Source organism: Manis pentadactyla, chromosome 1 (assembly GCF_030020395.1).
Source record: "Manis pentadactyla isolate mManPen7 chromosome 1, mManPen7.hap1, whole genome shotgun sequence".
Classification (NCBI taxonomy): Eukaryota; Metazoa; Chordata; class Mammalia; order Pholidota; family Manidae; genus Manis; species Manis pentadactyla.
This window is the reverse complement of record NC_080019.1, coordinates 168,962,540-168,985,225: the sequence shown is the minus strand read 5'-3', so window position 1 is coordinate 168,985,225 and position 22,686 is coordinate 168,962,540. Positions and strand designations below refer to the sequence as shown.

At 37.2% G+C, this 22,686-nt stretch overlaps 2 protein-coding genes across 6 annotated transcripts in view; one reads left to right on the top strand and one right to left on the bottom strand.

The window, feature by feature from the left end:
• GTPBP8 (GTP binding protein 8 (putative)) overlaps positions 1 to 22,686 on the bottom strand; it is a 44,849-nt gene that overhangs the window by 15,442 nt on the left and 6,721 nt on the right. The window contains exon 6 of one of the 3 annotated variants that reach the window (XM_036929564.2): positions 17,696 to 18,231. The exons of 1 other annotated variant lie outside the window; for it this stretch is intronic. In XM_036929564.2, the coding sequence (XP_036785459.1) occupies positions 18,141 to 18,231 (91 nt within the window). In that variant the 3' untranslated portion in view covers positions 17,696 to 18,140. One more of the 3 variants, XM_057502626.1, reaches the window with a different exon arrangement.
• NEPRO (nucleolus and neural progenitor protein) lies at positions 1,997 to 22,682 on the top strand. Of its 3 annotated transcripts, XM_057502613.1 has the most exons (10): positions 1,997 to 2,198; positions 3,656 to 3,810; positions 4,847 to 4,923; positions 5,302 to 5,433; positions 5,843 to 5,920; positions 6,817 to 7,178; positions 7,478 to 7,539; positions 11,482 to 11,738; positions 22,064 to 22,167; positions 22,440 to 22,682. In XM_057502613.1, exons 1-10 carry the CDS (start codon positions 2,096 to 2,098, stop codon positions 22,448 to 22,450), a joined length of 1,341 nt encoding a protein of 446 aa, XP_057358596.1. In that variant the 5' UTR covers positions 1,997 to 2,095; the 3' UTR covers positions 22,451 to 22,682. The 3 variants fall into 3 exon arrangements, with proteins under 3 accessions (XP_057358596.1, XP_036785457.2, XP_057358598.1); XM_036929562.2 differs by lacking the exons at positions 22,064 to 22,167; positions 22,440 to 22,682 and adding an exon at positions 13,911 to 15,091 and having other exon boundaries at positions 2,003 to 2,198; XM_057502615.1 differs by lacking the exons at positions 1,997 to 2,198; positions 4,847 to 4,923; positions 22,064 to 22,167; positions 22,440 to 22,682 and adding an exon at positions 13,911 to 15,091 and having other exon boundaries at positions 3,672 to 3,810.

Sequence of the window (22,686 nt, the reverse complement as noted above, 5' to 3'; positions counted from 1 at the left end):
TCTCTTCTACATTTGAATTCCATTATCTCAAACTGAAAGTGAAAATCTGGAAATCATTTTGGTGCTAGACATCTAAATAAGTCATTCTGTCCATGTCCAGTACCAGTGTTGGTATTCTGGCCTTCATCATGTCTTGCCTCAGCTTTTGTAATAGATTCCTTTACCTCCTTACCTCTTGCCTCTTCTCCTTCAGATCTGCTCTCGGAGCAGATCTTGCTCTTCCTTTGAAGCAAGGTGACTTAAAATTGCCCTGCCTAAGACTCAGTGACTCCTTTTATCACCTACAATAAGGGCTCCCCAATCCAACCTACCATCACAAGGAACTCTTAAAAAACAGATTAGAGCCTGACTCAGGCCTAATGAATAAGAATTTCCAGAGTGGGGCCTGAAATTTTCCATGTTTAAAAGCTATCCAGGTAATTATGATCAGCCAGTTTTGGTAATCTCTAGCCTTCAGGGTAAATCCAGATTCTGCCCATAATCTGACACTATCACTCCCAACTTCATCTCTTAGCACACATCATGCTCTAGCAATACTGACCCAGGACTAGTGATTCTTCCAACTGAAGTTGTTTTAACATGCCTGTCAGGAATGTCCTTCTTTCTTCCCTTATCTGCCTGGGAAGTTCCTATTCATCCTTCAGAAACTATTCAAGCATCCTCTACTCTCTTATTTAGCCAGCAAACAATGACAAACTCATGAAATTGTACACATCAAACAAATGCAGTTCTTTGTACAGCAATTATACCTCAATCAATCTGAAAAATTTATTACGGTCCTGCTACATGCAAGGCTCTGAGCTAAGCATGAGATATAAAGATCAGCAGCTATACACGTAGTACCTGCCTTCAGTAGGATCACAGGCCATTGGAGAAGGAGATATGCAAATACATTAACACAATACAGTAAGGTAAATTCTGTTGAGAAAATCTATGGTAGGTTGAATAATGCCCACCCCCCAAAGACGTTCACATTCTAATCCCCAGAATCGTGACTATGTTACTTTACAGTGCAAAACAAATTTTGTAGATGTGACTGAGTTAAAGATTCTGAGATGGTGAGATTATCCTGGGTTATTTTGTTGAGCCCAATATAATCACAAGGATCCTTTTAAAACAAAGCAGGCAAGAGGGTTAGAAAGAGAAAGAGGCTGTGCTGGGAGATTGGAGAATGCTGTTACTGACTTTGAAAATGGAGGATGGAGACATGAGCTGAAGAATGCAGGTGGCCTCTAGAAGCTGGGAAAAGGCAACGAATTCTCCACTACAGCCTCCAAAGGATCCAGTTTCACCAACTTTAGCTCAGTGTGATTCATTTTGGATTTCTGACCTCCAGAAATGTAGTATAACAACTGTTGTTTTAAGTGACTAAGTTTGTATTAATTATTACAGCAGCTATAGGAAGCTAATACAGGAGCAAACACAGTAGTAGTAGTACATAAAAGGGTCTCCGTATCAAGTTACAAAGCCGGGATAGGTAGGATGTTCTGGAAGAATTGCCCAGAGGTGATGACACCAGAGCTGAGGGGGATTGTGTTTCAGTGGGTGGTCCAGATAGAGGAAGGAGTATGGGCAAGGGCACCCACAGAAAGCATCAAAGTTTCCATGAGCAATGCTGTTTTAAACAGCAGAAATAAAACCAGCAATACTAATTCTGGTAAGAGTAAATACCTGTGTGCCAGGCACAGTTCTAAATCACTGTACAACTCTGTGATGTAGACGCTATTATCATTTTCATTTTACCCACAGGGATACAAAGGTTTGAAGAAATTAAGTAACATTCCTGAGATCACAGAGCTAGCAAAAGGCAGGGCTAGAATTAGAACCTTGGCAGCCTGCTTCCAAAATCCACTAACTGCCCAATACGTAACAGTACACCCCTCTCCGAAGGGGCAGGTTTGGGGGCCCGGGTCTGGACGGTCACTGGAGGCCCTCGCCGGCCGCGGCGCTCGGCCCCAGAACCCGTGAAGGCCCCGGCCCGCCCCGGCTCCGCCCCTTCCTCGCCACCGCCTCCTCCCCGTTTCTATCCCCTTCTCGGTCGCTCCACTTGCGCTCGCCCAGCTCCGCCTTTCCAGTCCTCCCCCCGCCTCCCAAGATGGCTGCGGGGCTGCCGGGCCAGGAGCCGTGGAACCGCGTGAGGATCCCGAAGGCGGGGAGCCGCAGCGCCCTGACGGTCCAGGACCCCGGCGCAGCCCTGGGTGAGCGAGGCGGCGGCCATGCGGCGGGTGCTTCCGGCGGGGCTCTAGCCCGTGCGGGGCCGGCCCGCGGGGCGGGACTTCCTGGGACTCCCGGGGCCCCGGGGTTTGCTGCCGCGTCTTCGCGGTGTCTCGTTGACCCCACTGTGGGTGGCTCAGGGGAAAGTGCTGCCTGGGAACCCTGAGCTCACTCGGCCCTGGCAGCCCTGTTACCCTTCAGTCTGCCCCCGACCTTTGCCTCCACGAAACTGGAGGGCGTCCCTTAAAACACTGGCTTAAATCGCAATCTTCCCGGTATCTGTAAAACGGGGTCAGGCCTACTCATCAGCGGTTGTTGGGAGAATCTAATGATGTCATTTAGGGGAGAGTGCTCTTTAAGCGTTTTACCATGGTATTGCCATTTTTAGGCAGTAGGGAGTAGTAATTAGGAGTTTGGCGCAGGAGCCAGATTGCCTGGGTTTGACTCCTGGGCTGGGGGTGTCGTTATTTAACCTTGTTGTGCCTCAGCTCATTTTCAAATGGGGATAAAAATAGTACCTGCCTCATAGGGCTGTTTGGGGGAATGAAAGAGTTAATGTTATAGGTAAAGCATTTAGAACAGAGCCTGATTAAGTAAACACTCAAATGCTAGTTACTATTACTTACAACCTATCTAATCATGACTTCCTCCTCCCCATCCATCCATTCAACAAAGTTTACAGATAATCATCCCTCTGCCTTTATTAAACATTACTTAACAGAATTCCTACTAGGTATGGAAATTCACCAACTCCTCAACTCGAAGGCAGCCTATTCTGGTTTCAGATGGTTGGGACAAAGGAAAAGTTCTCCATGTTATGTAGAAATCTGCCTTTGTTTTACTTCTATCTAGGATGCTAGTGTTATCCTTCGAGCCACAGAGAACACATTAACTCCATCTTCTTAACAGCTTTTCAGATTATAGAGCTGTTTTTTGAGCACACCCTGCTGAGTCAGGCATTCGTTAAATAATGTAATTTACAGTTGTCATGGTGTTTTTTTTCTGAACATAAAGTGGTACCCAACACATTACCTTTGCTTTCAAGAGTATGAGTTTATCCATTCCCCTTATGTGCATAACAAAATGGGGGATTTAGAAGTAAGAATTAACTATCACTTGCCTCACCTTCAAGACACTTACGGTGTTAGTGTCTACCAAATGAGGACAAAGCATTCATGTGAAAGACTATTAAATCATGAAATGGGATGTAAAGATACACATTATTGTTTAAGAGATGTTCTTTTAATGATTTCTGTCACCATTTGTATTATCTGTCACCATTTTCGCACTTGCTTAAAATCATTATGTTGCTAATGGTTGAGGCTAATTGTTAATTTGCTCTGATTCCTTTAAGACAAACAAGGAAAGATGTTTTTGTATTTTTATTTAATATACTTAAAGTAGAAACACTATTAAGTCTTATTAAACATCTCTGCTTTAGATCTTTGTATTGCAGTTGTAATTAAGGAGTGCTGTCTTCTTACACTGTCACTGAAGAGCCAAATCTTAGATACAGAAACAGACGTGTTATGTGCAGTTCTTTACAGCAATCACAACAGAATGGGCCGCCACAAACCCCATTTGGCCCTTAAACAGGTAAGGAGGGTATGGTTAGGACTCAACACGTTTACTCGATGAAGATGGGAGATCACACTGCCACTTAATATTTTTTTATGGAAATTTAGTAAATTAGTTTTTAAGACAAAACTGGTCCCTCCAGCTTAGGGACTACACAGTACAGGAGAGTCTCCTAAGCTGGGTTCCTTATATACTCATTCATTTACTTTATTAATTCTACAAGTACTTTTTATGTGCCAGGCACCACAGAATTCTTACCACAGAAAGGCTTTTACCTTTTTTTGATAAAAAAAAAATGCTCCTGAGTGCCTATTGAATACTGTGCCTAAGTGGAGTTATAGTGGTGGATGAAGCAGACAAACTATATTGCCCTAATGCCATTATAGTTGAGAGGAGAAAGGCAGGCAAGCAGTCAGTCAAAGGTCACATGGTGAGAAGGACTATAGAGAAAAATAAAGCAGGGAAGCAGGGAGTGCTGAGGGGGTGGCAGTTTTCAACTGGGCATATTTTTTTATTTTAATATTTAAGTATTTTATATATCTTATTTTTACCACTAAATTTTTAGCAACTAGAGATTGGGAAGTGTCTTAAACCATTTCTTGTCCCAGCATGTTTTCCACGTACATGTTCAAAACCCATTTGTAAAGTAAGTCGATCACTTTCCTCATTTCTGTGGCACAGACTGTTGAAATTTAGTAGTTAATTTACCATCTTATTAATTGTTTCACTATTAGAAATAATATTGCTGCAGAAAAAGTGAATCTTTAGAATAATCTTATACTTAATTTGGTCCCTTTTATAGCATCAGCCATATACTGGCATATAGTAAATTCTTACTCATAACTTAATTAAAGAAATTTGTTTGGCTCGATAAGTTTAAATTTTTAACCAGAAGCAACTGCTTTGGGCTATCGATTTCTTTACCCTTAAAAAGGTATTTTGCAGTATTCACATATTTCCATACTATGACATTTTGGATCTCTCTGCTTTCTTGGTCACATCAGTGGCCTTGTCTGAATATATATGTGAATTTGAGCTGTTCTCCCCCTTTCAGGTTGAACAGTGCTTAAAACGCTTGAAAAACATGAATTTGGAGGCTTCAATTCAAGATCTGTCTGAGTTTTTTCCCAAGTAAGGATCCAGTTGCTTCGTGATGGCCTCTGTGGTGGGCCGGGAGCTCAGTGTCTTGTTGTGATCTCCCTTTGGACTTAGCACTCCTTGGTGTTGAAATATAACTAGCTATATCTTGGCTATACAGATTTTGTTTTAATAAGAGGCACCTGGTATTTGTGATAATCTTCTTGGCCTGTGGGAGGGACTGGAGTGACACTGAAATCTGGATCCTGAGAGATTTTATTGAAATATTAGTGTCAGTCAACTTCAGTGAGTCATTATTGAGCATAACTACCTCAAACTGAGCTTAAAGCAAGTCTGCACTTGAAAACTGCTGTGTAAATAAATGCCTTGTATTTAAGAATGAAAGTAATGTACTTCTCTATTTTTGTGAAGTGAAAATCAGCCTATATCTACCAAAGCACGTGTCATCCCCAGCCAACCAGTGGTGGAATTGATGCTGATGAAGATTTTGGGAGCCAGCAAGTTGTTACTTCGCTTGTTGGACTGTTGCTGCAAGACATTTCTGTATCCTGAATCGGCTGCTTCTGAGTTGGAACTGTTCTGATATATTTAATAATATTTCTGAAAGCTAGGAGCTCCATAGGAGTTCTAACCTATGGGAGTTATTAAAATTTTGCTTCTTGGCCTCCTTTTCCCAGGCACTGCCTGCTATACTCATTAGTAGAGACTGCCTGTGCATCTAAGCATGTAATGTTCTTAAGGGCACTGCAGTTAGAAATCCTTATTCTTAGAAACTAATTTAATAATGAGATGTCTAACAGAGTGTTTAATTACTTTAAGTTTCTGTGACTTAATAGAATCTTTTCAGGCTTTAATTCCTTCAAGAAAGTTCTACTTCTAATTTGTTTTTCTTATAAATGTAACTTACAGAATCCAAATTCCTTTGTTTTTGAACTTTAACTTGATTGTCCAGCTTGACTGTGAAACATTTAGGTTTGCAAGAATTCATTATTTTAAACCTTGTGATGGTTGGGCTCGTGAGCAGGTTATGGTATGTAGTACATAACTTTGAAATCCTTCATTCCTTTTTCATCTAAGTCAGCCTAGGTTTCTCATTAGTAGTTTTCATATTTGTTTTCCCATGGAATGCTGAAGGTACTGGAGTTCCATTTCTTGACTTGGTCAGAGTTTATCTTGGGTGGATTTGGAAGCTAAGTGTTGATGGTTATGTCAAAAGACCAGGCTTTTAACCTGAAGCTGTATCACCTCAGTACTAACAGCTAAGCAAATGAATTCCTAGGATTAGCAACTAGAATAATAATAAAGTGGTTGCTGTAATCATACAGCATCCAGCCATTTAAAATGAAGGTGTTCCTGGGCAAACTGTATTCTTTCTGCTAGTAGATTTCTAATTTTAATGGTGTAACCTTCCTTGTGCTCCAGATTATTTTCTTCCACCTGAACCACCACTGCTTTTTGAGGCATAGTTGATATAAAGAACACTGGTAATAGTTGCAAACCAAAGAGACTTTGTCTCTCAGTATATATTATGAACTAATTTGGTGGATAATTGGAGTTGGAATCTGTTCATATTTGTAAGGAGACCTGTTTTGGGCCATTTTAAACAACTGGGTGGGATGCCACCGATTTGAAATGAAACTGGAGAAAAAAATTTTCTGTCTTTGGAGATTAAAAACCTTGCTTTGATGTATTAATGTGGATATCTCAGGTACTATTTCCAATCATTTTTTTTATTATGCTTATTCTCAGAGGTAATAGTGTTAGAAATACGTATTTTAAAATACCAAACTTTCATTCTTTTTTATAATGAAAATAGTTTTTTCTTTTGCTGACTACAGCAATAATACATGCTTATTTTAAATAAGAAAATTAAAAAAACAAACTGTAATTACTGGCTAATTCATGAGCTCCTATTTCTTTCTCTAGGGTTCTCTATAAAGGTGTTTTAAAAAGGCTGATTTCTTTATATAAGCCATTGTTTGGATTGCTTCAAGAGGTCTCTAGGATTCAACCACTGCCTTACTTCAAAGATTTTACCTTTCCTTCTGATATTGCTGAATTTTTAGGACAGCCCTATTTTGAGCTTTTTAAGAAAAAATTGCCTACAGCTTTTGCCGCTAAAGGAGTAACCAAATTGCTGAATAAACTGTTTTTAACAAAAGAGCAATCATCAAGGTCCAGTGAAGAAACTTCACTCAGAATTTCTAAAAAAGCTAAACAAATGAAGATCAATACACAGAATAATGTGGATCTTGGAAAGCCAGTAAAGAATAAGAAAATCTCCAGAGGTAATTTGTTTTGATATAGCACAGACTCTCACAAAAGAAAAAGTTGAAATTTACAATATAATTAAGCATTTTGTTAGAAAGAAATTGAGCATCTCTCTCAATTTTAACTCATATTCAGAGAGGTTTATATATATGCAAGTTTCCTAAGCTTGAATATTTAAAAGTGTTGCTTCATAGTTCTTTAATTCCTTTTACTTCTTTTGTCATAGGCAGAAAATGTTGGCCACTTGCTTAAAAATTTCTTGATATGAAAATAGTATGCCTAAGTTTTTGTATTCATGTTATTTCCATCTCCACAGAAAACTCATCAGAATTTGATGTAAGGGCTTTCTGCAAACAGCTGAAACACAAAGCTATGCAGGTTTGTGTTATTTTAATACAACTTATGATTTTTGCTAGTTTTTTTATAAGCAAAAGTATATTTACTGGATTTCCATGACCCATATTTACTTTAAATCCAATCTAGAAATAAGAGCATGGTTTACATTAGGCAACATATTTTAAAGATTTTTCTAACAGGCAATCACATGAGCGTATCCACACTGCAAAACCTTTCTTGGCATCCTGAGATGCTTTCAAACACTACACCGGGGAAGGCAAGACTTGCTTCCAGGGCACTCTCCTTCCCATCATGCACCACAGAATGTTTTTCCACAAAAACCATGTTACTACAAGCCTGTGAACATGTCTGGTAAGGTAAGGAAGGAAATATGGAACTCCTACTAAGTAACAAGTGTTTACTTACACTAGGAGATAACAATTTGCTGTGGACTGCTCTGTGAGTCTAAATAGTTAATATATTGCTTCTACAAGAAAATGCCTATTTAAATTTTCTGATATGATTATAAAGTTTCTCATCAACATAAATTGAAGATAAAAAAAATTAAGGCTAGGAAACAAAGTTTTTCTCATTTTCTTTTCCACTTTTATGCTTTGAAAATTCAAAATGGATATGTCATGTAAAAGAAAATGTGAGGTACAAATTATTTCACATTTACATATTGGTAAACAAGAAAACTAAGAGTATCAGGACTTTCAAGCTAAAGTAAAACGTGCTACCACTATCCAGTCATGGCTAAATGTAAGACTACATACAGCACAGCTGGATCAGCACACTGCAAATATCCAGGAAGGTGAGGGAGATAAAATCCTAGGAGTTTTATGTGTGGAGTCAGTTTTCCAACATGAAAGCCATTCCAACATTCTGGTAAATTCGTCATGACTGGGAATTATTTTGGACTGAAATGTAAAGCAAAGTTGATACTGTTATGTAACATCAATTTCTAGCAGATCTATGAAGACTTTTATCCGAAGTATAGTGAACCTGGCTTTCATTTGACTGTTTCTTTCACCTTAGATTTCAAAGTAAGTCTCAAGGAATTTTTCTTTCCAATATGATAATTCAATCAACTTTAAAATGGAAAAACAACAAAAAACAGAGATGCTGCTTTGTAGAAATCAATGTCATGGAATAAAATATTCCCTAAAGTGGGAGTTTTACCTTAAGAACTAGAATGCTTGTTTCTGGTAAAGGATATCATGGGAACCCCTTGGGGGAGAAATTCTCAACAAACACTGACTTCATTTTCAACATTTCTTATTGTCTTTCTTTGATCACATCATTGCTCAAAAGCCAAAGAATTATGTATTCCAACTGTTCTCTCCTTTGGTATACAGTACTATCTCTGAAACTTTGTATCATTTCTAATATTGTAAATGGTGAAGAGGTGACCATGCAACAAGCTGTAGGCCAAGTGACTAACTTGCTTTTGTTCAAGACCCAGCTTTGTGAGACTATAAATATGGTTTCTTTGTTACGAGTAGTCTCATTAATGTCTTATCAGACACTCAATCTTATCAGCCCCGGAAAAATGGCTACTGATCCAAAACTCCAAAGAGTTATAAGGTGAATGGATAACAAAAATACTTCAAAATGACGAATTTAAATGGCACAGTTACAACAGGGTGTTTAGTGGTTGAACTGCTAGAAAATGGGAAGGCAGATGGGCTTCAACTATAATACCTAGCAAGAACTGATCTGTGCAGCCTTATATGTAGAGACAGATAGGGTTAGGCACTTAAATGTGGTTGATGAAAACCCTGGGAAGGAGCATGGGCCTATAATAATTTATACATTTTATATAAAAATGTGTATGTTTATATAATTTTATATATTAATATATAATATAATAGTAACTTACATGAAGAAATGTCGTAATTCTGAAAATGAGATTTTTGCTAATCTTTAGAGTAGATGCCACTTACAAAAAGGACAGAAAATGAATCTGACTTCTGTTTTTATCCTCAGCTCTAAGCTTAGAGCCATCTTAGTTCTCAGTCAATGCTTCTGAATGACAGAGCACTCCCAAGGGATTAGAGTACATTCAGTTCATTCAGTTAATAGAATTTACTGGATTCTATTTCAGAATTTCTGTTTCTGTTCAAAATATTTCACTCAGAGTTCTGCTAGAATTTTAAAGAGACTCTAGGATCCAATGTAGGTGTGGATTATTCTGTAGCTTAAGAATATAGGCTTTGTAGTCAGACAGAAACTGTTTTGAGTCCTGGCTGTTAAGTTTATTAAGTTTCTTGATCTATCCATACCTCAGTTTTCTAATAGTATGCATCTCATAGGGTTATGCCAGTTTTAATGCCTGTAAAGTGTTGTTTGCCTGTAAAGCAAAGTATGGTATAGTAAGCACTTAATGAGTGTGAGATGTCATTAGCTACTTTCATCATTGTTAGTGTCCTACTCATCCTTTACCTTTACTCTTCTATTTCTGTCTGTCAGGCGTCCAGCTTTAACACGACTCCCTGCCTTAGTGCCTATGAATTCTGTTCGTTCTGTAGCTAACAAAAGATAAGTACATCAGTGTGACCCTCTTTCATATGGTAACTACTTGATTTCTGATACCCTTTGTCTTCTGAGAATTGTATTCTTCTGGTTTCCTTCATGGGTTACTTCTCCCATTCTATTTAAGAATTCTTAATCATTTCCAGTAAGTAAGAGTACTTGGACATTTACAGGATTTCAGCTTGCCTTTATATTCTGTCCAATTCCTGAGTCCAAGGGAGGAATAATAAAGTAATAATAGCTCATAAGAATATTGGATTTACTTTTTGCCAAGCACTGTTCAAATGCTTTACATGTATTAATTCACATAATCTTTGCAAAAGCCCTGTGAGGTTAAGTGCTATTATTGTTGTTTCCATATTTCAGATGAGAAAATTGAGGTATAGAAATGACAAGAAACTTGCTCAGGCCACACAGCACATATGGGGCAGGGCTAGGATTTGAACATAGGCAGCTTGGTTTCATAGTCTTTGTATTTTTATCAATACACCAGTCCCCCAAATAGGTTTTTGGCAACTTTGTCTCAAGAATTACAGACTCTGTGACCCTTGAAACTTCTGTAGTCCATCTCCCTGTTCTAGGTGAGCTAGTTTTGAAGCTGGATGGTCAGAATCCTTCTTAGTCATGACTAATCAATACCACATTTTTAACAGTTAAAATGTGTTAATATTATGCTCAGCTTGTGTTTACATCAAACTTATCACCAACAAAGTATTGATAGGTCTCTACTTTTATATTTTCTTTTTTTTACATTCATGAGGGTAAGAAATTGGAAGAAAGTAGGCTTTGAATGAAGGATGAAAGCACACCTGGTAGGTGGCCTCTTTTCATAAACCATAGAAGCTGGTATAATTCCAACTGGATGCAGAAAGATGGGGTCAAAGAGACAAAGGTGCCACATCAAAATATGGTTCAGTTGGAATTAGAAGTGTTGCTCAGTTAAGCATTTTTAACATGTTTAGCAATCATCCTTGTGTTCAGCAGTTGCAGTAACATTTATGACCAGTCACTGAGGAGAGTGACTCAGCATAAGGGAAGAAGTGGAAAACAGGTTGTGGTAGTCCACTAGCATAGAGGAAAAGGGATTTTCGTCATCTTTTTCCCCACCAGATAGGCTTTGGCTAATATTTGATTATATAGTTTTATTCTTATGTGTAGGTTAAACAGATATAGATATGTGTTAGAATATTTATGTTAAGTACAACTGAATTCAGCCACTGATGTGATCTATTGTAGCACAGAGGGAAAAAAATCTTTTTTGTTAGGAGCAGCAGATAAAGAAATTGTTTTAAGTCAAAAGAAAAGTACAGTGAGCTAAAAAAAAAGTTTCCTCCTTTAAAAAAGACAGATTTTCTAATTTTGATAGTCTGAGTCAATTCTCTGTTTCTCTGACTTTTTTACAAGTCAGAAACAAATCCAGTATATTTTTCCCATTTTTCCATATTTCAGGAGACCAGCTTTGAATTCAAATGTTCTCAATCCAAACTAAAGGCAACGAAATCTTCTCAGAAAGTGATAGGAACTCACTGTGCCAAACGTTTTATGCAAAGGATCCGAGAGGCTGAGACTTTCACTCAACTTTCTGAAGAAATCCAAATGCTGATTCTGTGGTGCAGGAGCAAAAAACTCAAGGCTCAGGCCACTTACCTGGGTAACAAACTTCTTAAAAGTAACCGGCTTAAACATGTGGAAGCTCAAGGCTATAGGTAGGTATATTAAGACACTTCTTTGTTCTGTTGTCATTTAGGGTGAAACTTCATATGTTCAAGTTAGCTTTCTTTAAAATGGGCTGTCCAGTAGCCCTAGGGGGTGCTGAACATGGGCTCTAGTCAAACTGTTTTGTTTGCTGCTTTTGCTGGGCAAACTTTATCATTGGGAGGAAGAAAGTAAACTTGGTTAATTGGATTTATTAATTTATACTCTTCACCATTCCATCTGGTCATTCAGAAAGCATTAGGATGTCTGTGGCATGCTAATCCTGGGGATACAGTCATACGCAAGACAGACTTAACCCTCACGGAGCTCTAGCTGTAGTAGGAGAGACAGCCATCCTGCCCACAGCTTCAGTGCAGTGGGGTGAGGGTGTGAGAGTAGAAGCAGGAGGCGCCTGCCTTCTCCGAGGGCACACACTGGACCAGGGTCAGGCAGTGTTCACTCACAGGCTCTCCATGTAATTTCTTCCTTTTCCTGTGGTTCTTATATTCACAGAACTACGTAAGGATGGTTAGTGAGCCAGTCCTGCTTGAAGCAATACATGGAGTTAGACACTTGAGGGTTTTATATTTTTATTGAAAAAACAGATGCCCATGGTAACAACTTCAGACACAAATGGCTATAGAATCCTTATTCCTTCTTCACAGAAGTAATCATTGTGAATGGTTTTTTATGTACCTTCAATAAATATTCTGCATCTACCATAATTATCTACAGTTACAGACATGTATCTATTAAGGGCTTTCTAATGGTTCCCATGAATGAATCCCTTGAGCTGTCCTAACATTTGCTACATTTTCTTCTAAAATTTATGGAAAAGATAATCCTATTTTAATTATAAAATTGATATATAGTGAGGGTTTTGCAACAGCTCTATGGGAGAATTTGCTAAGTAATACTAAGAAATACATTGCTGGAAGGGATTTTTATATTGGGGTTTCCTAAAGGCTGGTAGCCATCAAAAAGGGTTCTATTCTAGAGTGGAAATTCAGCCTGAGATAGAGCTGTTCTGTTCAAGCTTGGGTTTAAAGTCAAGGGTAGGTGAGGCAGAGAGGCAGAGATGAAGATAATTAAAAGTTAATGAGAAGGGTAACAAACTGATGTTTATTTGGTTAAACCATTATTCTGTACCCCACAAAAATAGGCTCTTTCAATAGTACCCTGTTTTGCTGTTTCAGCAATAAGTTATATTTGTAATACATTTTAAATGTACTTAATATCCACAGTAACTTTAAGGTAGGCAGTTATTTTTCCCATTTTATAGATGAGGGAATAGAGGATTTTGCTCAGGGTGTTCCTAGAGATCTAGAACTCAGTTCAGATCCTCTGATTGTTTTCATTCTTTCTGTTTCCATTTCAATTGGGGGAGCGGGGTACACCTATCTTCTCTCCACTTAAAATCACACAGAGGAAGATAAGAAAATGGTTTGGAAAAAGAGATCATGAATTACTATATTATAATGGAACCTCAAAGTTCTATGTTTGTTTAAAAAGGAAGAGGAGTGGTTGGGGAATAGTAATTATAGACCCATAGTAATCTTTTGAAATCTGTCGTAAACATTGAGGCAGTTAGGAAGGCACTGATGGACCCTGCGGCATTGGCATTGTACCCTATTCAGAAGAGGCACCTAAAATCATCAGCTGAGTTCTGTATTCCCAAACTTGAAGATGACATATGAATCACAATTAGAAGAGCTCAAAGCTGTCAGTCTATGTCAGAAGCCCTCTCTTCTCATCCTTATATAAACTCCCTCTTCAGTTTTATTCCTATTTCCTGCTACAACACGAAGTTGTTATCCAGACATGGATTAATGCATACTGGCAGATTTTTCTAATTTGTGATACATCCTTTCCCCAGTTTCACTACTACATTATGAACAGATGAGCAGATTAGCAGGGAAAAGTTGTGATGCTAAAATATGGAGTCGTTTCACCATTCTGCTACTTTACTGGAAGTGTAGGATGACACATTTGCCTACAACCTGAATCAAGGAAGTTGTGCTCAGAAAACATTTGGGTCGAAGCTTCTGTTTCCTTATTTTTTGTTATGGTTCTGGGGTTGAACATAGGTATAGGACTTGTAGAGAAATTGTATACATTTCTGTTAGAAGTTGCTTCTCGTGCATCTTAACAATCTCTGATTTTTTCCTCTCTCTGTCCTTTAGTTTGCCAAAGAAACTAGAGAGCATAAAAACATCAATTTGCAACTACCTTCTTCGTGGCTCAGGTATCAAAACTTCAAAGCATCATATGAGACAAAGAAGATCACAGAAAAAATTTTTACTGAGAAAGAGGAAATCACAGAGAAAGTTGCAGTCAGGTCTTTTAAAGGAAATTCAGCAGTCCCCTCAAGGGACTCTGAGTGCTATAGATAAACCACACCATATGGTTCATAGACCTGATTGCTACCCTAACAGTAAGGAACTCTTGAGTAGCAGTATTTCAAAACCTGTCATACAAACTAAGGAGAAACAAATTCATGAACGTCATACAGAAGGCAAAGGAAATGAAACTGATTCATCGACAATGCAAACAAACACACACAACACATCAGGAATCATTAGGGAAACAGATGACATTGATGATATTTTTGCTTTAATAGGGGTTTAGATGCTCATATGTGAGACTTCTAAGTATTTAACAAACTGGTCCAGTGTTCTGCTGTTGGAATTACTGAGATCTGGACAGATCTGGAAATACTTCTTGAACTCAGGAGCTGCTTTAGTGCAATATTATCTAGGATTTCATTTCAGTTCAATAAATGTTTGTAATAGCTTTGTGTCACTTAATTGACAAGTATTTGACTATTAGTCAAATTCTGATTTGACTCTTTGCCAGGTGTTAAGAAGGAAAGTCTGTATTTTGAGAAAGAGATGTAATTCCTTGATTGAGGCTGTAATTCCTTGATTGAGGCTGGTAGGTCCTCGAACTGAATACCAGGGAATTAAGACCTGAATAATGAGGTTTGCCAAAACCAACTCTGTGTCCTACGGTAAATCTGGAGCAGGGATGGGGAGTCACAAATATGCACCTAAAAGGTCACTTTGGCCTTATTGGCTCAATTGTGGGTAAGACCACCTCTGAACACCAAAGTTTGTAGCTTGTAATGGTTGTGCTCTCTTGCTTACATACTGGAATTGGTCATCAAAGGGACTTACATTTTGCCACTAATTCTGTTACCAGGGCCTGGTTACAACCATTATTTCACTTCATTTGTTTACGTTATCTCACGGGGTCATATTAAAATGTGTTCGGAGTTCAGAAATTTGTGGGTTTCTTTTTTATTTATTTTGGTTTATTTATTTGGGTGCTGATTGATTCCAAATAAACTTTTCTTCAAAAAGGATATACAGTGACTTATGGTTATACATAAAATAAATAGGGTAACAAAGTAGAAACAGATGAGAAACTTATGTGAAAAAATAAAGCTTGGAGGTGCAAATAGACTCAGGAATGAGACTGAATATAAATTTTAATTTGGTGTTGATACTATCATCTAATACTTGTATGTTGCTTGTATAACTGTTCCAAGAGGGTAGTCATTTATTTTCAAATAATGATGTGAAGTTTGAAGTCTCTTTCAGATGTTCTAGCTAATGAATCAGGTTAATGAGGTTTTGTTAACTAGGATGTAGCCTTAACTTTTATGCTATAGACAGATTTATAGGAAAATAAAACAGTGCATTAGTATATCATTTTCTTCAGCCATCCTATCATTTTATTTCCTTTCTGTTATCTGATCTTGTTCTTTCCCTCTGTACTTTCTGCACATTTTCCCACTTATCTATACCAGTAGCTTTCAAACTTTAGGCTATTTTTAGAATCAACTGGTGGGTTTAAAATGCAGATTCCCAGACCCTTCAGAGGAGACTGATAAACACAACCAGGGGATGGGGACAGAAGCCTCACTTTTAACAAGAAGCCCAGGTGGTATGATGCAAGCAGCCCCCAGTGCAGAGTTAGATACACTGGTTTAGCTTTCTTTCCTGAAGCTTCGCTAATCATTCTGATTTAGCTAACTGTTAATATATTGTTATTAATATAACTATAATAAATATAACATTTATAATTAATTTTATTTCCCCAAGCTTCCAAGTGATAGTAGCTACTTAGTGCCTTAATACATGGATAATACCAAGGAGGTCTCATTCATGACAAGTCTAGAAATATCCATTAACTAAGATTTAAGGTCCAGACTTGCTTCTGCTTTTATTTGCACATGACTCCACTGAACTAGTCAATTTCCCTGGGCTTAGGTTCCTTTCTCTGAAGTGGCATATGTTTAAGAATCAGAATAAACTTTTACAGTTGAAAGAGACTTTGTGGAGATTATTCCTCATTCAGAAAAACCAGAGTGGTTCAGTGAGTTTTCTAAGAAGGTAAAATTTTAAAGGTTGGATTGGACTAAGCCCATCATTTGTTTTTCTACTGGAGTTAGAGTTAGTTTCTTGATCTCCTTTTCCCATCTCCTGTTCCCTACAACTCTGGGAAAAACAGTAAATATCTTTTTACATTGTATGTCCACAAATAATTTTTACATATTTATAAGAAATATAGTATTCTATATTATTTTTCCAAATTTTAATGTTTTAAATTTTAAAAGTGAAATCTAAAATATAACTTACCTAGTAAATTAGAAACTACTGTGTCATTCTAGTGAATACCAATTTCATCATTTCTGGTGGATTAGAACACTTGTCATTTAGAAGAGCAGTGTGGTGAGATGTCCCATGTGTCACTTCAAATCCTTTGGCCTTCTTACTCCAGCTGCTAATGTGGCATCTGGACAACTACACTTCCCTTCTGCTCCAGGGACCTCTCATGTCCTGCCTCCTGGTTTCTGACACACTGCAGGAACTGCTTAGCACCAGGGCATGTACAACTTGGAGGAATATGGGGCAGCCCTCTCCCCTTTTCAAAGACAAGTCAGAGGCACATTTCATAATACTCCTCAGAAGGTCCCTCAAGCACTAGTAGTGCCTGTGTGGTGTCTCAATGCATCCTTGATTGACTTTCCTTCTTTGTTTCATTACTCCTGTTGCCTGGGATCACTCCCCAAATCAACCACCACATGCAAGCTTTTGTCTCAGGCTTTGCTTTTAAGAGAACCAATACTAAGATAAGCAGTAAAGTAACACTAGGAGGAAGATGACTTCCAAGATAATTCTACTGTCACCATATATTTTGTGAAAGCCTATGTAAAAAATCTTTAGCTGTAAAACTGCTGGTTAAAATAGACCAGTGTTATTAAATATAAAACAACTGAAAATAAATTAAAAATAGAATTTTCTAAAAAACCACATAGGTTTTTTTAATAAAGCCTTTATTTTTTCTCCAGTGCAACTGCTATAACCTTTTTAACATTTAGCTTCACTTTGAAAAGCTAAGCCACTTACATCAATAGCTTAGCATCTTCTTAACAATCTTTTCTTGAACTTTAATTCAAAGTAACGCTTTATCTTTCCATTCTGAATCTTCATGTATCAATTCTAAACTGTCCCATCAACTTTTTTCTCTTGCCCTTTGTAGATCTGTTTTCTCACTTAATACTAGTTTTTGTTTTTTTATCTTTCACTAAAGAAAATGTCATTTCTTCCATGACAGGATGTTGTCTGTGATTAATCTGTGAGTTTTGCTGCATTCTTGGGTTGGCTTCACTCTACAAGTATGCAGATCACGCTCTGGTCCTTTCCACATATAATACCATATATTTCACAGCTTGTGAGGTTGGAGTTACAAATGAAGTGCAGAGAAATCAATTTGCCCAAGGTCCAACATACAGTAAATATTAGAACTGGAACTTGAATTCTGGTCTTCTGAATTCTGAATCCTGTGTTGACCTGAAGATGACTGGCCCAGCCTGAAATGACTCGTGTTTCCAGCATGGACTGAATAGAATTTCATTGAGAATAATTTTTGTTTATTCAAATAAGGACTCAGAAAAAAGATAAATGATAGGCATACAAAGGGGCATTTATATTTATCTTCAGCCTCCCTATCAGTGCTTAACAGAAGAGTAAGCCCATTTTACCTGGTCTGTTTTAATATGTGGAGAAAAATACACAATAGACATTTTCTTTAAAAGACAGAAGTCCAATAAATAATATGGCAAACTCTTCTCTACCCAGTAGTAAATAGGTTCTCATTTTATGGACTTCAATATGCTTTTGTTTGTTAAAACAGGAAAAACTGCTGGTAGCGGTTCTAAAAAAAACAGCATAATTAAATCATTTATAAACCATTTTCCCCCCAGGCACAAATTCATTCTTGTCTCAGGAAAATCCAGGTTTTACAACTGAAGTGATCCTTCTACAAGTTGCAGCTACACAATACTTAAAAAATGTTGAAAAAGTTCTAGGTGTTTAAACCTAGTTAACAAAAAGAATTTTGAATGTTTAGCTAACTTGGAAGTCATTAATCTTAAGGTTTCCGGTTATATTTGCTATAAAGCATCTCAACAGATGGATTCCAGAATAGGTCACAGCACTGTGAAAAGAAAAGAAAAATAATTTTCTTCCTTACATCAGAGGTAGTAACATCTGAATTCATCTAACTTAAAAACTGTTCATAAACTTGTGAGTTTCATGTTTTAATATGTCTTACCTTTCTTTTCTTCCCCCAGCCTCTTGTAGTATTAAATCTGATGATTGGCATTATCTAGTCTATTCTAAAGCCTTCTAAAAATTTCACCATATCTACTATTCTTATTTCTCAAACTTTGAAGTTTTTTTAATAATTGAGTTATCTACATACATTAGTTTCAAGTATACAACATAATGATTTGATATTTGTATATATTGTGAAAAGATCACCACTGTAAGTTTAGTTACTATCCTTCACCATACATAGTTGCAGTATTTTTTTCTTGCAATGAGGACTTTTAAGATCTACTCTTAGCAACTTTCAAGTATGCCATACTTATTAACTATAGTCACCATGCTATATTATCTCCATGACTTAATTACTTTCTAACTGGAAATTTCTATCTTTTGATCCCCTTCACCCACTTCTATTCACCCCCTTACCCCCTGTCTCCCAGGAAACCACTGATCTCTTATCTATGAGCTTGGTTTTTTGTTTGTAAAATTCTACATGTAAGTGAGATCTTACATTATTATCTTTCTCTGTTTGACTTAAGTTCACTTAGCATAATACCCATCCAAGTTGTCATAAATGGCCAAGATTTCATTTTTTTTTTCTTTATGGTTGAATAGCATTCCATTATATGTATATATACCACTACTTAATTATTTATCCATGACTGGACCAGTTAGGTTATTTCCATATCTTGGCTATTGAAAATAATGAAATGAACATGGCAGTGCACATATCTTTTCAAATTAGTATTTTTACTTCCTTCAGATAAACACCCATAGCAGAATTGCTGGATCATATGGTAGTTCTGTTTTTAATTTTTTGAGGACCCTTCATACTGTTTTCCATAGTGGCTATAGCAATTTACATTCCTAACAACAGAGCACGTGGGATCCCTTTTCTCCACAAGGTTGCCAACACTTGTTATTTCTTGTCTTTTTGATAATAACCATTCTAACAGGTGGGGTTTTAATTTGCATTTCCCTGATGAGAAGTGATGTTGAGCATCTTTTTCACATATCCATTGACTTATCTGTATATCTTCTTGGGAAAAATGTCTATTCAGATCCTCCGTTCATTTTTTAATCAGACTATTACTTTGCTGTTGAGTTTATGAATTCTTCATGTATTTTGAATATTAAGTGGTTATCAGATATATAATTTGATAATATTTTCTTCCATTCAGTAGGTTACCTTTTCATTTTGTTGATGGTTTCTGTGCTGAAGCTTTTTAGTCCCACCTACCCATTCTTGCTTTTGTTGCCTTTGATCATCACCAAGAATCATCACCAAGACCAATGTCAAGGAGCTTACTGCCTGTTTTCCTCTAGGAGTTTTATAGTTCAAGGTATTACATTCAAGTCTTTAATACATTTTTAGTTAACTTTTTGTGTATGGTGCAAAATAATGCTCTCGTTCATTCTTTTGCATGTGGTGTCCTGTTTTCCCAGCACCATTTATTGAAGAGACTGTCCTTTCCCCATAATATATTCCTGGCTCTTTTGTCATAATTAATTGACAGTATGGCAGAAAATATCTTTGGTGGCTTTATTTCTGGGCTGTCTGTTCTGGTCGATTAATCTTTGTGTCTGTTTTTATGCAATACTATACTGTTTTGATCCTATAACTTTGTAATATAGTTTATAATCAAGGCGTGTGATGCCTCCAGCTTTGTTGTTCTTTCTCAAGATTGCTTTGGCTATTCAGGATGTTCTGTGGTTCTATACAAATTTTAGGACTGTTTGTTTCACTTTTGTGAACAGTGCCATTGGAATACCTTCTATTTTGCTTTTTATTTCCAGACTGAAAGTTCTGTTATCTTTTAGTTCTTTTTGTTACTAAACTCAATTACCTTAACAATTTAGACCTTTTCATGAGTCTTTTAAATCATTGTCACCATTATTGTACCTATTATTTATCTGTCTTACTATAGCCATATTTATCCAGTCATCCTTTTGTCAGCATAGGAGTGACCACATGGTTTCTCAGGATACACGGACTTTTATGGATATGCTATGACTTGTATGGTTACAGGTATGGTGTACACCTGTATATAAAACAGGTAAAATATCTTCTGTTGTATTGCCAATTCCCTTGATAAAGACTTGTGGACCAAAGTGCTTGCTTGAGAATAGCCTGTGATTCTTGGGTTACTGAAGTTATACATTTATAGTTTGAAGGAGAGATCCAAATGGATAGGCCACATGCTCTGACACCTTGAACTATTTCTGTTAACTCATACGATTTTCTTTGTCCTTAGAGTCAGTGCTCTTTTTGCTTGCAATTTCACTACATAGAAAACCATAGAAGCAATTACACTGTGCTTACTTATATATTTCTTCCATGCCATTTATAAAAAACAGACTGACCCCAGCAGCTATCTTCAGGGGACTTTCAACATTTATACTTCTCTACTCAGCTAGGGCAGAGTTCAGACATGAAGGTTAGCACTTAACTTTTGCTTTCTATAGACTTAAAGGCCAAACTTTGCTGGATTACACTTCTGCCTTTCTCCATACAGGAAGAGAAGGAAATAAAACCTGACTTATTTTATAATAATTATTCTTTGAATAGGTCAGTCTCCTTTCTGGAAGGATGGACTGGGAAATGGTCATGTAAGTCAAAGCAAGGAATATATATATAAATACTTTCTAAATTGGGTTTTGAGAACTACTGAGGACAGCCTGCCAACTTCCTCTTATGTGGTCACAGTGGGATAGTGAACTTCCAAGTTCTTGAAAGCCAGCAGGATGCTGTGTCCCAGTTCTTTGACTATGAGTGCTCTGTGGCTTCTGCAGTGCCTGGTCACCTACAGTGAGTACAGTGGCAGCAGCAGTTCCAGGGTCATCAGTAGAGAATGCTGGCGTATCTAAGAAGGGAATGCCTCTAAAAAGGACTAGAAACATGGCAGTCTGGGTTATTCACCTGACCTTGCCATTTACTGACTATTTCACCTTTGGCAAGGAAGGAAACTAACATTTATTATGTAGCTAATGTGAGTATGTCAGTCACAATATATTTTATTTAATCCTTCTAGCAATCACATTTTTTACTAGAGAGAAAAACAGACTCAGAAAATGGAATTAGTTGATTTAAAATCCACAGCCAACAAGTTGAAGAACCATGCAAAACTACGGCTGTCTGACCCTAAGGCCCTGCAGGCTCTTGCTGTTCCAGAAATACCTCTCTGCAATTCACTTCACTACTCTGACTTGTAACCACATCTGTGAGATGGGGTATGTTTACTGCGAAGATCAATTAAGTGTTTTGAATGATGTATGACATTACCTTCTCCAAAGCCATCTGTTTTCAGATGGCTCTAGTTCTAAATGTCAAGCCACAGTCTAACTTGATTGGTCTGATGCAGATGGCTCATAGTAGTGTGGGACTATTGCTGGATCATTCACTTTTTTTGAACATTCTAATCCTATTCATGTAGCTCAAGAAAAATACTCAGTTTTTCCCCAACCCCATTATATTGTCAATTCAAATTCAGCTTATAGTCAACTGAAACTTAAAATTTCAAATGAATAGCATAAGTACTTGAATGTAAGTTGAAGGAGAAGAGCATTTTTGTAGGAGTGAATGAAGAGGGATTTTGACAGGCATCTTCATTATTACAAACAACTTAAATGTGATCTGGACTGGTATGACCTGGAATGACTGCCTATGGGACAGTTTCATATACAACTAAGTGTGACTTAGTAATATTATTCTCTCATAGCAACCACTATGGTACCTTCCGCAAAGAAATTAAAGAAAATCAGAAGGGAGTGGCACTGTATCTCTGCTACAGTACAGGTTACTTACTGTACCTAGCTATACACTGTAAGTACAAACTCGTGTTTTGTTTCCAAACCCATCTAATGTCTCAAAACTTGCTAGTTCAGGAAATAAGCATTCTGTGTGCAACCAGTGCTTAATTCTAATGTATATGAAGTATTTCTTTACACCTGGTCCTTTTAAAAGGAAAATTTTTATCTCTTACAGCCTGAATGTATTTTCTACCATAAGCTGGTTTTCTTTCAAAGTGAGAAAGGGATGGCTGTTGTTCAGCTGATTTTAAAAAGTAAAAAGTTTTTACTTCTGTTGTGGTCTAGGGTTGAGCTAGGCTGAGCTGAAAAAAGAATGAAAATAGCTACATGGAAGAGCCACTAAGAATATGCAGAAAGAAGACAGAATAGAGAGAAGAAAAAATAAAAAGTGCTGATGGGTGTGACAATAAATCACAGCTAAGTGAACAGTCTTCCAAACTCCTCTAATTTTAAATGACACCTCAATTTAAGAAACATGGACTTAATACTAAAGGTTGTTAGTACATAAAGATACAGAAACAATTCATCCCTT